The following is a 15,561-nucleotide window of genomic DNA, read 5'->3' as shown; positions in this document are numbered from 1 at the left end:
AATATTTATTTTTAGTATTATTATTATAACACAATTTTTCATTAAATCAAAATAGAATATTTACACTATTATGAGTAAGAAAGTATTCACAGATGAACCACATAAGTTAGAGCACATTTTCTTTCTCTTGCAAGTTTTTGTTTTGTCTGAAGCGACTAAGTGCCTCATTTTTCATTTGCATAAGTTTCTGTATGCCTATTATTAATTTCTAACTCTCTGACAAAATCCTCTCCATACTGACAAAGACATCAAGTCATTTATCAATTTATTTCTTTTTCTTTTTGAAGACAACCACTCTACTCCAACCCGACTGGTTGCTCTCTAGGCCTATTGCAAATCTATTGATCTTGAACATGAAGGATTTTTCTTTCTTCATTTACTTCCACATTTTGATACAGCACAAACTCTGCTAGCTTTCTAATAAAAGCTACATGAGAGTTAAAATTTCTGAGACTTTGCATGTTTGAAACTATCTTTTTTCTACCTCATACCTGACTGATAGTTTGAGTACAGACAGATGTAAATATTCCCTTAGTTGTTAAAGATGTGGTTCTAAGATCTTCTAACTTCCTATGCTGCTACTGAGAAGTCATTCTGTTTGTCACTCCTATGAATGTGACCCATTTTGTTTCAATGGAAGGTTTACAGTATTTTGGTTTCTGTCTTTTATGTTAAACATTTTTCCTGAAAATGTCTAGTGATCTGTGGCTATCTATCTATTTATCTTCAAGAGTGAAGCAATTAAGAAGTCAACTGGAATATCTGTGTATGAGGGGAAGTTTACCAACAGTGAGCCTCACTGTCTAGTAACCAGACAGGGACTGGCCATTTCATCAGGAGACCCCTTCAAAGATCAGTTTATTCTCCTAGTTCAATCAATCATCCAAGAGATAAATCCAGCCATCCTGCCTGAAATAAATAAAACAGGCTAAAAGCATTCTGAGAGCCAAGTAAGACAGTCTACTGGAAGGTCCCACACTCACTATGTAAAGTACTCATTGTTTTCAGTATAAGGTCTCACTTCTGCCCATAGCTATGCTTGGAGCCCTTGACTCCAGTTTTGAATCTCCCTACAATAGTGCTATCCAATACAGTAGCCACTAGCCTCAAGTGGCTATTTGAATTAATTATATCTAAATAAAACCAAAAGTTCAAATTTTCAGTCACATAATACACTTTCAAGTGCTCAACAGCCACTTGTGGTTACTACATTGGACAATGCAGATAGAGAACATTTCCATCACCACAAAAAGTACTAATAGACAGCACTTCTCTAAAGAGTAAATTCCAAGCATAATATTAAGTCATATTAAGAAACTATAGTCATTTGGCTGCTGAGCTGAGGGAGGGAATCTACCTACTCCTCAAGAGTAAACCCCAGGCCAGGACCGGTTTGGCTCAGTGGATAGAGTGTAGGCCTGTGGACTGAAAGGTCCCGGGTTCGATTCTGGGCAAGGGCATGTACCTTGGTTGCGGGCACATCCCCAGTAGGGGGTATGCAAGAGGCAGCTGATCGATGATTTTCTCTCATCGATGTTTCTAACACTCTATCCCTCTTCCTCTCTGTAAAAAATCAATAAAATATATTAAAAAAAAAAAAAGAGTAAACCCCAGGATTCTGCTAATGCAAATGGAGGGTCATGTGGCTTCGGAGCTGGGGCACGAATCTGACTGTGTAAATCTTAGACCTGTAGTGTCCAATGGTAGCCACTAATCACATAAAACTATTTAAATTTCAATTAATAAAAATAAAATTCAATTGTCTGATCTTAGGTCAGGACATATACAAGAAAAAAACAATGAATCAATGAATGCATAAATAAGTGGAACAATAAATTGGCCTCTCTTTTTCTCTCTTTCCCTCTCTCATCAATCAAGAAATTTTTAAAAGCTCATGATCCATTTTGGATCAGTTTAAAAAGATTTAAAAATAATATAAAATCCAACTTAAATTTTGGTTCCTTCTGATAGATCCTCCCTTCCTCCAACTGATGGACAGATGTAAACTCCACCTGCAGCCAGACATTCCTGAGCATTGAACCACCAATCAGCACCTTCCAAATAACCTAAGCCCCCCAATTCCTAAGTCCCTAGGTCCCTAATCATAGGCCTTGCATGAAACCACCAATCAGCATGTGCTGAGTGCCCTAAGGCCTGTCCCCTATCCTCCCCTTAAAAAGTGTTTGTACCCCGGCCCTCGCTCTCTTCCGTGCTCTCTCTCTTCCACGCTCTCTCTCTTCCGTGCTCTCTCGCTCTCTCTCTGGAAACAGCTGGCACTCTTCTCTTAAATAAAGCCTGTGTCCTGGCATCCTGGTCTCCAGCCTTCACTATTTCATCTTTCACCTTCTACCAATACATATTTCAAGTACTCAGTAGCCACATGTGGCAAGTGACTATGGTACTGGACAGCACAGTTTATAAAACATTCCCACTAAGGGGAACAGAGTTTGCTGCCTCAAAATACCACTTTTGGGGATATTTACTATTTTAAGAAACAAAATACCACTTTGGAGGATATTGTAATTTTAAGAGAGAAAAGACTCTAAAGGAGCCTTTTACCTCTTACTTACCTGCTTGTTTGTGTGTTGTTGTTGTTTTGTTTTTGTTTTTTAAATCAGTTGGAAAAACCTGCTCCAGAAAGGGATATCACCTTAGCATAATATGAACTAAATTTGGCAGAAAGAAACCTGAACAATTTGTTTGTTGGACCCACTCTATGTCTGGGTAGCCTGGAAAAAATTTGTTTACCAAATCTTTGTTCCTTCTTATCTACCTGTGAATTGCCTACCTTCCCTTTGAACTCCAAACTACTACCCTCCCCCCTCTTGACTCTCAAAGAGGGCATATAAGCATCAACTGCAGGATTTGTCCTGGGATCCCATATTCTTACCCCACACATGTACATCTATAATAAATTTGGCTATTTTCTCCCATTAATCTGTCTCATGTAAATTTGATTATTAGACCAGACAGCATAACTTAGAAGGGTAGAAGGAAAATATTTTCCCCCTTCCACACCTTCATTCAGAAACTTCTACTGAACAGCAGTGCCTTAAACATTCTACAGACTTTTGAGTTTTCAGTCTTTCATCCCTATATTCAGAGCTACGTTTCCTTCAATAATCAACAACAAAAATACCCATAATCCCCAGGTTTAACACAATAAATCAATTTATTTCTTGTTGCCTTCTCTCATAGCAGACATAAGTTTCAGCTTTCTTTATCATGCTCAGGCAGCTACTACCAGGACTCCTGTTAGACTTGATCTGAATTAGAAAAGGCACCTCCTTTGGAATGAGTGGAATGTACCTTTGTAGAAGGAAAAGGGCAACCACCCCTTCTTTTGGATGTATGCAACACTGCCAGAGCACATATCTTGGAAGTAGAGGGCAGGCTGAAGTTTTACTGCCATGTGCCTCCTCAGCCAGATACTCTTGTGCAGTAATAATTAGAGACCTTAGTTACCACTATTCCGTATATTTTCCATTCTCCAAAATTCTGTTGCCATCTCTCCCCTGCTGTGTCTCTCTTTCATTCTTTGTCTTTGTAGGCTTATAGCTTAGTGTATTCCTTTAATATAATTTTAGTGGACTCCACATGGATTTAATCCTCAAGCTAAGTCTAAATTAATACATTTACACGTGTATAGTGTTCTTTCTGTTATGATTCTATCTATCAGTGCTAAGAAAATGCTTCTATCACTCACACAAGTTTCAAGTAGATATATAGCTGAGTGGGATAGACCTAGAAAGACTGCATAGTCTATCCTTTTGAAATAACATTCACAATCAAAATTATTAGTTCACAAGCAAAATGTTTATGGCTGGGTTTTCAAATCCTATTCTCCAGAAGTTAAGATAAAACTCCTACCAAAAAAGCCACTTAGAAGGGTAGAAGGAAAATCTTTTTCCCCCTTCCACTTCTCAGAAAAACTCCATTAGAGAATAATAACTCAACAACATATTAACTTTTACATCTGATGCTTTTTTCAATTTACCAGTAACAAATATAATTCTGAATAAAAAGAGAAGAAACAAGTAACAGATTTTTATTACAAACCTGCGCTGGTGGTACTTGCAATGGATTGTTATCCAAAATTATTACTTGTAAATTATGCAGCTTCCTGTAACAAACAGGAATCTCGGTCACTTTATTACAAGAGAAATCCAGCTTGACTAAGGGAAGATCTCCTAATTCTGTTCAGAAATGAAAAAGAATTAAATTAAGTTTTACATAGTTGCTCTTTTATTCATGTCAGTAAAAAACAGTGAGATCTTACCATCCGGCAATGCATGAAGATTATTTCTTCTTATATTGAGCTCTCTAAGTGAATGTAATTTTCCCATTTGTTGGGGAAGAACCTGAATCTCATTGCAGCTAATATCCTAAGGAAAATAAGAAAATAAAATTATAACAAACTAACTGGGGGGGAAAACACATATATTTCAATTCTTAGATTAAAGTGCATGACTGATAACTTAAAAAATTACCTTTTAAAAATATTTTTTTATTTTTAAATTACAGTTGACATAAAATATTATATTGGTTTCAGGTGTACAACCCCATGATTAGGCATTTATATAACTTGCGAAGTGATCACCCCAATAAATCTAGTACCCATCTGACATCAACAGCTTAACTAGAGGGAGATCACTAGTGCCATCCAGAATGGACATGAGATACAATCTAAGTTAACCATTCTAACTGACTTTCGAGAGGTGGGTGGTGGGGGCTGTGAGAGTCCACTATAGAAGCTTGGTAGTTAGGAAACAAAGAAACTCAGAAATATATAAAGAGAAAATCTCATTGTCTATGGGGTTTAGGATCTGGATCTTAGAGTCCCCTAAACCAGCAGTGCAGCTTTGAATAAAGGCTTTTCCTGAAATCTGTCCAACTGTCTCTTCATCATCAATTTTATATTCCATAACATACCTAGTTATCAGAATATTATTGACAATATTCCTTAGGTTGTACTTTACATCTCAGTGACTATTTTGTAACTACCAATTTGTACTTCTAAATCCCTTCACCTTTTTCACCCATCCCCTCAATCTCTCCCATCTGACAACCATAGAAATGTTCTCTGGTTCAGTTAATCTTGTTTGTTTGTTTTGTTTTTTAGTTTCCACATAAAAAAATCATCTTGCATTCATCTTTCTCTAACTTATTCCACTCATCACAATACCTTCTAGATCCATCCATGTTGTTGCAGATGGTAAGATTTCATTCTTTTTTATGGCTGAGTCATATTCCACTTCTTTATCCATTCATCTATTGATGGACACTTAGGTTGCTCCCATATCTTGGCTATTGTAAATAATGCTGCAATAATCATATGGATGTATATATGTCTTTTGATTTAGCATTTTGGGTTTCTTGGGTAAATATCCAGAAGTGGAATTGCTGGGTCCTTCTTAGTCTCTTATTATAGCTTTTGTTCTCAAATCTATTTTGTCTGGTATAAATATTGCCACCTCAGCATTTTTGTTATAGTTTCCATTTTTGCGAAATATCTTTTTCTGTCTCTTTATTTTCAATCTGTGTGGGTCTTCTGATCTGAAGTGAGTCACTTATAAATAGTGTGTGTGCATATATATAAAATACATACATATATATATATATATATATATATATATATATATATATATATATATAACTTTATTATCCACTCGGCCACTGTGTCTTTTGATTAGAATATTTAATACATTTGCATTTAAAGTAATTGTTGATAGATATGTACTTATTGCCATTTTATTATTTATATTTTTTATCATTTTCTCTTCTTCTTAAAGAAACCCTTCAACATTTCTTGTAATACTGGTTTGTTGATGATGAACTCCTTTAGCTTTTTCTTGTTTGGGACAAACTCTTTATCTGTCCTTCAATTCTAAACAATAGCTTTGCTGGCTAGAGTAATCTTTATGCTTTTCATCACTTTGAAAATTTTTTGCCAATCCCTCCTGACCTGCAAAGTTTCTGTTGAGAAATCAGCTGACAGTCTTAAGGGTGGCTCCCTTGTAGGTAACTGTTTTTCTCTTGCTACTTTTAAAATTTTCTCTTTGTCTTTAACCTTTAGCATTTTAATTATAATGTGTCTTGGAGTGGGCCTCTTTGGGTTCATCTTGTTTGGGACTCTATACTTCCTGGATTTGTACCATCTCTTTCCTTCACCAGGTTAGAGTTTTCCATTACTTTTTCAAGTAAGTTTTCAATTCTTTATTCTCTCTCTTCTCCTTCCAGCATTCCCAAGTTGCAAATGTTGGCACAGTTGAAGTTTTCCCTGAGGCTCCTTTCACTTTGTTCATTTTCTTGGATTCTTTTTTGTTTTTGGTGTTCTGGTTGGGTGTTTTCTGCTTCATTATTTTCCAAATAGCTGATTTGATACTCTGCATCATCTACTGTATTGTTGCAAAAGTTATATTTAATGTTGTTTTTCTAAAGATGGATTATCTGGTAGATTTCTATTAATATTACATCATGATCTCAACCTAGTATACTTAACATGAATTTTTTGTGCAAAAATTTGAGGTTATAATTTAGTACACATTAAAACCAGAAGTAAGAGTGAGCCAAGTGTTCTTAATTCAGAGGTAAATAAAAGACAATTATCAACTATTGTGATAATCTGTCAATTATAGTTGTTTTTAGATGCTTGGTTGGGCAGAAGCAGAGGAAGTCAAGGATTTATACATGTGAGCTAAAGAACTAATGTCTATGGCCAGGATTGATTTAACTAAGTCTTTTCTCAAAAGGATACATAATATGAGGAATTACAAACACAAAGTTTATGGCTCACAACCCAAAGACAATCTAGGAAATCTGAGTAGGAAATGTCTCAGGGTTCAATTAAAATGCAAGCCCTGATTTAAAGATAAACAATACCACATTTCCATAAAAAGAGGATAAATAACTTAAGTTAATTATGTTCTCCTCTCCCTCCCCTTTCTTATTACCACATCAACAAAAAGAGGAAAAACATCTGCAACAAGATCTCAGCACTCATTCCAGACACAATGCAAATGAAATTCATATTCTACCACAACTGCCCCTAATTTCCAACTTTCACTGGAAATTATATTAGTTTGGAGGGAAAGGAATGAAAGATATATTCATTCTTATCTAAAGTAAAAATGGAAGGAAGGTAAATCCAAAGGAATATTAAAGAATATCTAATCATCTAACCTAAAGATTATTAGTAAAAAGTGTCTTACATATTTTTTTCAAAGGCATCTTTATTCGACAATGAATATTTATCAAATACCAACTATTTGATAGGCACTGATCTAGTTGCTAGGGACTATGGAAATTCAGAAGGAACCACCCCCAATGTGCCTCAGTGGTATGTGGATTATTTTGAGCTGAAGGCAACAGAGACCATGCGGGCTCAAGAGAAACTACTGTTCCTTTTCCCCCTCCTAAAGTATCTAGAATTTAAATTAGGAGCCTGGCCCATGGTAAGAGTTATCAGAAATGTCTTTTTATCCATCTACATGGCAAGACAAACTACTAATCACTGAACATGGGCTCTCTCTGCAGTGACTTTCTGAAGCTCCCGGGTACATTAACTCATCCATTGCTCAGAATGTCATATATACCTACCAATGTTCCCTTTCTGTCTCTGAAACTCTCCTGAATATGGGCCTCTGACTCTCTCATGTATATGGAATCCCAATACATTTGTGTGTATTAAATTTGGTCATTTTCTCTTGGTAATCTGTCTCATGTCTATTTGATTATTAGGCACACCAGAAGAACCTTGTGGGTAGAGGAAAGTTTCTTCTCCCCCACATCCACAGGTCACATCAAAGAATAAAGCAAACAAAAATTCCTGCCCTCACAGCTTGTTATGGAGCTTGTATTCTAGCAATAGGGAGATTATATAATATGCTAGAAGATAAGTGCTTTAAAAAAACAAACAGCAGGGTAAAGGCAAATGGCAGTGTGCTAGTGATAGTAGAGTGTGATATTAGCAATTTAAATTGTCTCATGGAGAAGCTATTATTTGAGCAGTGTTGTCAGAGCTGAAAGTGTGATCTATACAAAAATATAAGAAAAGACTATTCTTAGTCAATAATACTGTGATAACTATGTATGATGCCACTTGGGGGTACTGAAAAATATTGTCTAACCACAAAGCTGTACACCTGAAACCAATAAAAATAAAATTAATATAAAAAACATATTCCAGACAGAAGGAACAATAAATGGAAAGGCTCTTAAGCAAAGCATGCCTGACCTACTAAAACAGCAAGAAATCCAGTGTAACTAGAGGAAAATGCACAAGGGGAAGATGATGGAGGAGAGGGGCACAACTTTGGCTTTTACTCAGAGAAATATGCGCAGGAACCAGAAACTTTTAAACAGAGGTCTGACTTGACCTGACTTAAGTTTCGACAGGACCACTTAGAGGCTGTGTTGAGAATAGACTATTATCCAAATGACAAATAATAAAAGTTTGGGGAAATGTCCTTTAAAGTAAATACTATTACTTTCTTCCAAAGGTGTCCAACACTGAAGATTTTGTTATAAAAAATCTATAGCAATTTGATAGATTTCCCAGAACAAATAAAACTAAGCACATGAAACTGACTCACTCAACCAATGGATACTCTACAAAATACTCTTCTGGGAATTGGAGGTCTTAGAGTATTTCCTAGGCTTCTAATGAAAGAATTCAACTGTAGTTGGCCACTAAATTCTTGTGGAATAGTGTCGTAAGAAAATATTCTAATGACAGGTAATAATCACAAATTCACTATGTGATTTATAATTGTCAATTAGCCATCCTAATGCTATATAGCCACTGTTACTGACTTCAAAAGTTATAGCACAATAATTTTATAATACCTAGTAAAATAATATTTAATATTTTAAAAGATGACTTTGATTAAATTTAGTTATAAATTCTAGCTCTAGAAATCATATCCTGCTTTCTATATATACCCCAAAAGAGAACTAGCCTTTCCCCCAGATAATTAGCAACCTCCAAAGCAGAAGAAGATAGTAGTCCAGACCTGACTTTTGGTCACAAGGTCTGGACCTCTAGCTGACTAAAGATAACATCTTGACCTAAGCTATGTTTCAGTTGTTGAGCTCTAAAGCAGGATGATCCCTTGGCTACTTTTCCATGAGACTAAACAAAGGGAGGTTAGAAAAGACATCAGAGCTGTCCTTAAGGCCTAAAAAAAATGATTACCCTTACCTCACTTCTGACCAATCAGCTCCCAGCATGATACCGAACCTCCAACCCACAGTACCTTGTGATTTATCCTATATAATCTGTAACATACATGCCATCATGGAGTTGTTTCATTTAGAGCTAAAGTGCTCTGTCTCCGTATTAGAGAGACAATTATTATTAAATTATTACATCATTTTCTCTATGTATACTTCAAACTCCTGCTTATGCATTTCTTTGGGCCAGTGAACACAGGCAGGCAGACCCAAAGAAAATCAATAGGATTCTGGTAACAAATATTCTCTTTAAATAAATATACTATAATATATATAGTTCCAGAGACATGGAAGGAGGAACAGACTGGCTAATCTCAGATATAAGGAGGGGAGTTGGGAAGAGATTAACCAAAGAATTTATATGCAATACTAGTATGCATAACCCATGAACACAGACAATAGTGCGGTGAAGGTCAGAGGGAGGAGCAGGGTGGAGAAGGGTCAATGGGGGGAAAGGGGGAGACATCTATAATACATTCAACAATAAAGATATTTTTTTTTAAATCTAAAAAGTCTAAATATTTTTGAAATTTCACTTATCCCCAAACTGTCTCATGTCATATAATTTAGAACACAAGTCCAAAAATTGAATGAAAAAAGAAAAATAAACAGTAGAGTCATGGAATCTAGAAGTATAATATGTATAAAATCTTTAAAAATATTAAGTGTCCAGGTCAAAGAAAGTAATGGTTCTCTTTCATTATAAATTTGTTAGATCAACATCTGAACTCTTCTGTTCATTGTATGTATAACATTAAAAGAGACCTTAATAAAAGAGAACACTTTCGAGACAGAAATAGTTAAAAATAAAAAGTAATAAAGAACAGAAATATAGAAAGGAATAAAAGTAATAATGATGTTTAAGCTACAGACAAACAGGCCTTAGAGTTTGGAAAAATGGAGAGTAGACACACAAAAGATTACAAACATCAGAAGGGAAGTGAGGCTGTTATGATCTATACTTCTTCACAAGGTAGTCCCAGGACCAGTAGATAAAAGTGATAGAGGCATGGATTTTAGTGCAAAATAAAAAGGATAACAAATAGTTTTGCAAAAGAGAATTAGGACTGCCTCAGACACACACACACACACACACACACACACACACACACACACACAAATTTTCCACCATTGAACATATCCAGCTAGAGTGATAGGGATTCCTGTGTTAGAAAGTGCTTATATCTGATCACTTATAAGATCTCTTACAACCTTAAAATTATCTGGTTCTAAAACATAGCAAGACTAAGTTCAAGGAAGTTTCCTTGTGCAATAATTGCACATGCATGTATTCCTTAATGAATAAAAGATATTTCTGTTCATTACATTCTATTAGCATATTAATTTCCCATTTTAAAATTGTAAATAAGTTCCTCAAAAAATTTTTGGCCACTCACACATAATAAAGCCACACTTAAGAATACTTTTAAAATATCTATGTATTAGAAAAGCATTACCCTAGGTAAAACAAGATAAAAGTAAACAGCATAGTATACTGTATAAACTGGAAGTAACAGAAATGTGAAAATTATCCGAAACCGGTTTGGCTCAATGGATAGAGCGTCGGCTTGGGGACTGAAGGGACCGATTCCGGTCAAGGGCATGTACCTTGGGTGCGGGCATATCCCCAGTGGGGGGGGGGGTGCAAGAGGCAGCTGGTCGATGACTCTCTCTCATTGATGTTTCTAACTCTCTATCTCTTTCCCTTCCTCTCTGTACAAAATCAATAAAATATATTTTTTTTAAAAAGAAATGTGAAAATTAGCTCAATGCCATGAATATCTGACTATGTTTACTCTCAGAGTTCAATGTCCTTTAAATTATTCCTATATCTACAATCAATTGTATTATATATAATGGCCTCTTTCCATTTATCTTGGTCCCAAAAACTGTTATAAAATCACATGAGTTTTGTTCATCCTACTGTTTATCCTCTTTCCCTGAAGCTCTCATAGCAGGCCTGCAATACCTTAAAAAAAATCCTTGTATTTTTTATTGGTAAGACCTTTACTTTCTACAAAATGAGTAGCAAATGCTTATTCGTTTGAAAAGCATTTCTTAGGAGAAGCAAGCCTCTAATGAGGACTAAGGAACAAATCAGGCTTTTATTGGCTGTGAGCAAAAGTCAGATAAGCAATAGTATTTAGAAATTTTCCTAAAGTGAACTTAGGCACATATCAAGTTATTCTTTTCTTTAAAATTTCAGTGAAATTACATAAAGAAATGCATAGTATTCCAAAATATAAAGGCATGTATTATGCATATTATATACAATCAATACAACTGTTTTACTCACCAATTCCATTAAATCTTTTAACTTCCCAATTTCTTCTGGAATGGATACCAGTTTATTATTACTGATGACCAAAACTTTAAGAGGAAGGTCAAATAAGTATTTTGGCAATGTTGATAAAAGATTTCGACTGAAAAGAATAAGAAAGTCTTATTATTAGCAGTATGTCTGAAACCTGACACATTATGCTAAAAAAGAACAAATCACTTCAAAAGTAAATAAGAAGCTTTGACTAAATAATAACTATCATTTAATGAATGCTTAGTTTGTATCAGACTAAAATCTTTATATGCACTATTTCATTTAATCCTCACATTAACCCCACAAGATAGGTACTAATTTTTAGAGACATTATTATACACCACCAATACTCAAAACCCCAACTCTACTATAACTTCACTATAATCAATAGCTCCATGCCTTTAACTAGGGTAAAGCTCCGAGGATGAGTTTGCACGTACCATGTTTAAATTTATGAAAGAAATAATAGAATTATATCTTCATAAACATGTAATAATTTCTTTGTTCTATGAGTTTATGGTAGAACAGCCTACTAGCACCTTTATCACAGCTCAAAGTTGATACATTTTTATCTCTGTAGTACTTAAATATAACAACAATTAACATTTATTGAGTGTTTTCTATGTGCCAGGCCATATTCAGAACACCTCACAAGAATTAACTTAACTAACACTCACAACAATCTACTTTAGAAAGATAAATACTATCATGATGCCTATTTTAAAGGTGATGAAATAGTAAAAAAAAAAAAAAAAAAAAAAAAAAAGAGAGAGAGAGAGAGAGAGAGAGAGAGAGAGAGAGAGAGAGAGATTGATTAAACTCCTCAAAGTCACACAGCTGGTAAGTGGGAAAACCAGCATTCATATCCAGGCTATCTGGCTCTGGGATCCTCACCCTCAGACTACTGTGGTCAAATTTATACACCAATACAGACTGATCTAAATGATTCCCCACTATATACTGTGCTTCACCCTCCCCCGGAATTACAGCGTTGAAACCTAATCCCCAAGGTGATGATATTAGTTGGGTCCTTTGGGAGGTGATTAAGTAATGAGGGCAGAGCCCTCATGAATGGTTTCAATACCCTTATAAAAGAAGCCCCTGAGAGCTACCTAACCCCTGCTATCATGTAAGGACACAGCTAGAAGGTGGCCATCTATGAACCAGGATGCAGGTCCTCACCAGACACTAAATTTGCTGGTGCCTTGATTTTGAACTTCTCAGCTTCCAGAACTGTGAAAAATTTCTGTTGTTTTATAAGCCACTCAGTTGATGGTATTCTGTTAAAGCAGCCCAAAAGGACTAAGACAATCCTATTACCAAACTATATAAAGTGTACCATAACATTTACATACTATACCGAGCATTCATAAGCAATGAGCTATTATTTTTCCTGTTTTTCAAAGTGATATTTATAGACTTGTATGTACCTACCATTTTGTGTATTGTACACAACAAAAGCCCAGTGTTACCCTTAACAGAGGATTTCAAAAATTTTCACCCCACTTTATGCCTGCAGAGGACATCCAGAAACACTAGACTGGCTTTAGACCAGGCATAGAATTAAAAAAAAAAAAAAAAAAAAAAAAAAGACTATGTTACTAGAACAGGAATGCTGGCCAGGCTGCTGGAATGTCAAATATGCTAGGGGCTTGTCACAACTCTTGACACTTTTAGGATGAAGCACACAAGGATCTTCCTGCATGATTCTACTTAAAAAGGAGGTAGTATACAGGAAGGGGTAGGGGAGGGGAGAAGCTTAAAAATCATCTTATACGTTTCTCAAAGATATTTTCACCAAAATAAAAAATAAATAGAAAAAAAATAATGTCACATACACAAATATTCTAATCTCCCTCAGATTAAAAAAAAATACTTAAAAACTGACTTATTTGCTTCTCTTAAGAACCAGGTTCATTGAATTAGCACAGTAAGCTTTCTCCAGAATTTATTTCTTTATACATGAATAGTAAGTCATTAATCTTTACTTTTTTTTGCCACATGTTTTAGAAACAGTCAAATAAAGTCAGTCACTAGAACAAATGTTACTTCAATAGAGCTTGTTCAAAATGTCTGTGACTGTAAACAAAAATCAGAAGTTAACTTTTATAGATCAAAATAAGAAATATCAGAGAGTTTAATAAAATTACAGGCATACCTCGTTTGATTGTGCTTAGAGTTAATGCACCTCACAGGTGTTGCATTTTCTACAAATGAAGGCAAAACCCTCCACCAGCAAAAAGATTACAGTATGACTCAATTTATTGAGATATCTACTTTAATATGGTGGTCTGGAACTGAACCCACAATATCTCTGAGGCATGCCTGTATTCTTAAATAGGTGTTACTATAGAAATGTATTAATACTTCAATTTTGGACAAATCATTTTTTTCCACAAAAGAACAAAATGAAACAAAGACAAACTTTCCTCACTTTCCTCAAACCTTTCCCAAGCCAGGTCAAGGAAAGGAGCACCCAAATGACTGACATCTATGGAAAAAAATCTCTCTCATGTATTTTAAGATGTTAAGTAGTTTCAGTTAAAATAGTATGTACAGCCAGGTGACATTAGTGGGAGAGACATTCACAGCAAGAAAGGAGCATTATTGTTTTTATATATTAATTACATTTACTAATTTCCTATATGGGAATTTAAACAATGAACTTCACTAACAAAGGGAAATAAATTATCCCTTACAACTCAATAAAAAAGAAAAATAAAACTATTCTAAAATTGTCACAATACACAGTTTCCATTCAATGTCACTCATTTAACAGGGCATTCTTTTTCTTACTCTTATTAAATGTTCACTCTGTTATAAATATAGGGTAACAGCTGAAGAATGAGATTTCTACAGCCATATTATTTTATTATAATCTTGGCTCTAGCATAATATAGACACTGAGTGACCAGATTATTATGAATGCATATTAATCTGGCCACTCAGTATATATATACATACATACATACATACATATATATATATATATATATATTAGAGGCCTGGTGCATGAATATGTGCATGGGTGGGGTCCGGCCAGCCTGGCCATGCGGAGGATGCATGGGCAGTTGGCTGGCCTGCCTGCTGGTAAACTCCTGGTCGATGGGACAATTTGCATATTAGACTTTTATTATATAGGATATACATTGAGTGGTATATATATTAATAATTATTCAAAGTACGTACTGTACATTTTGGGGGACACCCTGTGTGTGTGTGTGTCCCCAAAATGTATATGTTCTTTGAATAATTATTAATTCCAATTGGTTAAGTCTAAAAAGAAATATCAATATCAAATATCTCACTTGAAAATGTATTTCATTTTTTACTGATTTTTAAAAATATATTTTTATTGATTTCAGAAAGAAAGAAGAGAGAGATAGGAACATCAATGATGAGAGAGAATCATTGATCGGCTCCCTCCTGCATGCCCTCTATTGGGGATCAAGCCCACAACCGGGCTTGTGCCCTTGACTGGAATCTAACCCAGGACCCTTCAGTCCACAGGCTGACACTCTAGCTACTGAGCCAAACCAGCTAGGGCGAAAATAAAAAGTATTTTTAAAAACGCTGCCTTAATAAATATTCGAAGTATTTATATACATTTTCTGGGAAACACCCCATACAGAACTTTGGGCAAATAATTAACTTCTCTGTGCTTCAGTTTCCTCATCTGTAATAATAAAACTACAAAGTTAATAAAAGTACATATCTCAAAAGGCTGTTGTGAACAAGAGGTAATATGTGTGAAGTAATTCTAACACTGCCTGGCACACAGTAAGCACTTATTCGATATTAACATCAACTGTCATCCACCTCCTAGTGTTCCACCATTCCCATCCCAATCTATCGATCCTTGAAGTAGCACCAGAAAGTCACAGGAGTGTGAAAAATATCACAAGGACTCTTTATTTAACTGAGGAAACATATAAATAAATCAGTATTGTGGTGGTATGATTTCAGTAAAATATTTCTAATGTAACGTCTTGCTGTTCAAAGTGACTTAAGGA

At 35.1% G+C, this 15,561-nt stretch overlaps 1 protein-coding gene across 4 annotated transcripts in view; it reads right to left on the bottom strand.

Annotated features, from left to right (window-relative positions):
• Positions 1-15,561, bottom strand: part of LRCH2 (leucine rich repeats and calponin homology domain containing 2) — a 127,733-nt gene that overhangs the window by 74,053 nt on the left and 38,119 nt on the right. For all 4 annotated transcript variants that reach the window (XM_036454450.2, XM_036454451.2, XM_036454452.2 and 1 more), the window contains exons 3-5: positions 11,531-11,657; positions 4,280-4,385; positions 4,060-4,196 (exon numbers count right to left, since the gene is read on the bottom strand). In XM_036454450.2, coding sequence (XP_036310343.1) covers positions 4,060-4,196; positions 4,280-4,385; positions 11,531-11,657 — 370 coding nt within the window. The remainder of the gene's footprint in view (positions 1-4,059; positions 4,197-4,279; positions 4,386-11,530; positions 11,658-15,561) is intronic.

Source organism: Pipistrellus kuhlii, unplaced genomic scaffold, assembly GCF_014108245.1.
Source record: "Pipistrellus kuhlii isolate mPipKuh1 unplaced genomic scaffold, mPipKuh1.p scaffold_m20_p_29, whole genome shotgun sequence".
NCBI classification, from domain to species: domain Eukaryota; kingdom Metazoa; phylum Chordata; class Mammalia; order Chiroptera; family Vespertilionidae; genus Pipistrellus; species Pipistrellus kuhlii.
Note: the sequence above shows the minus strand (reverse complement) of the source record. Positions and strands in the feature narration are given on the sequence as shown.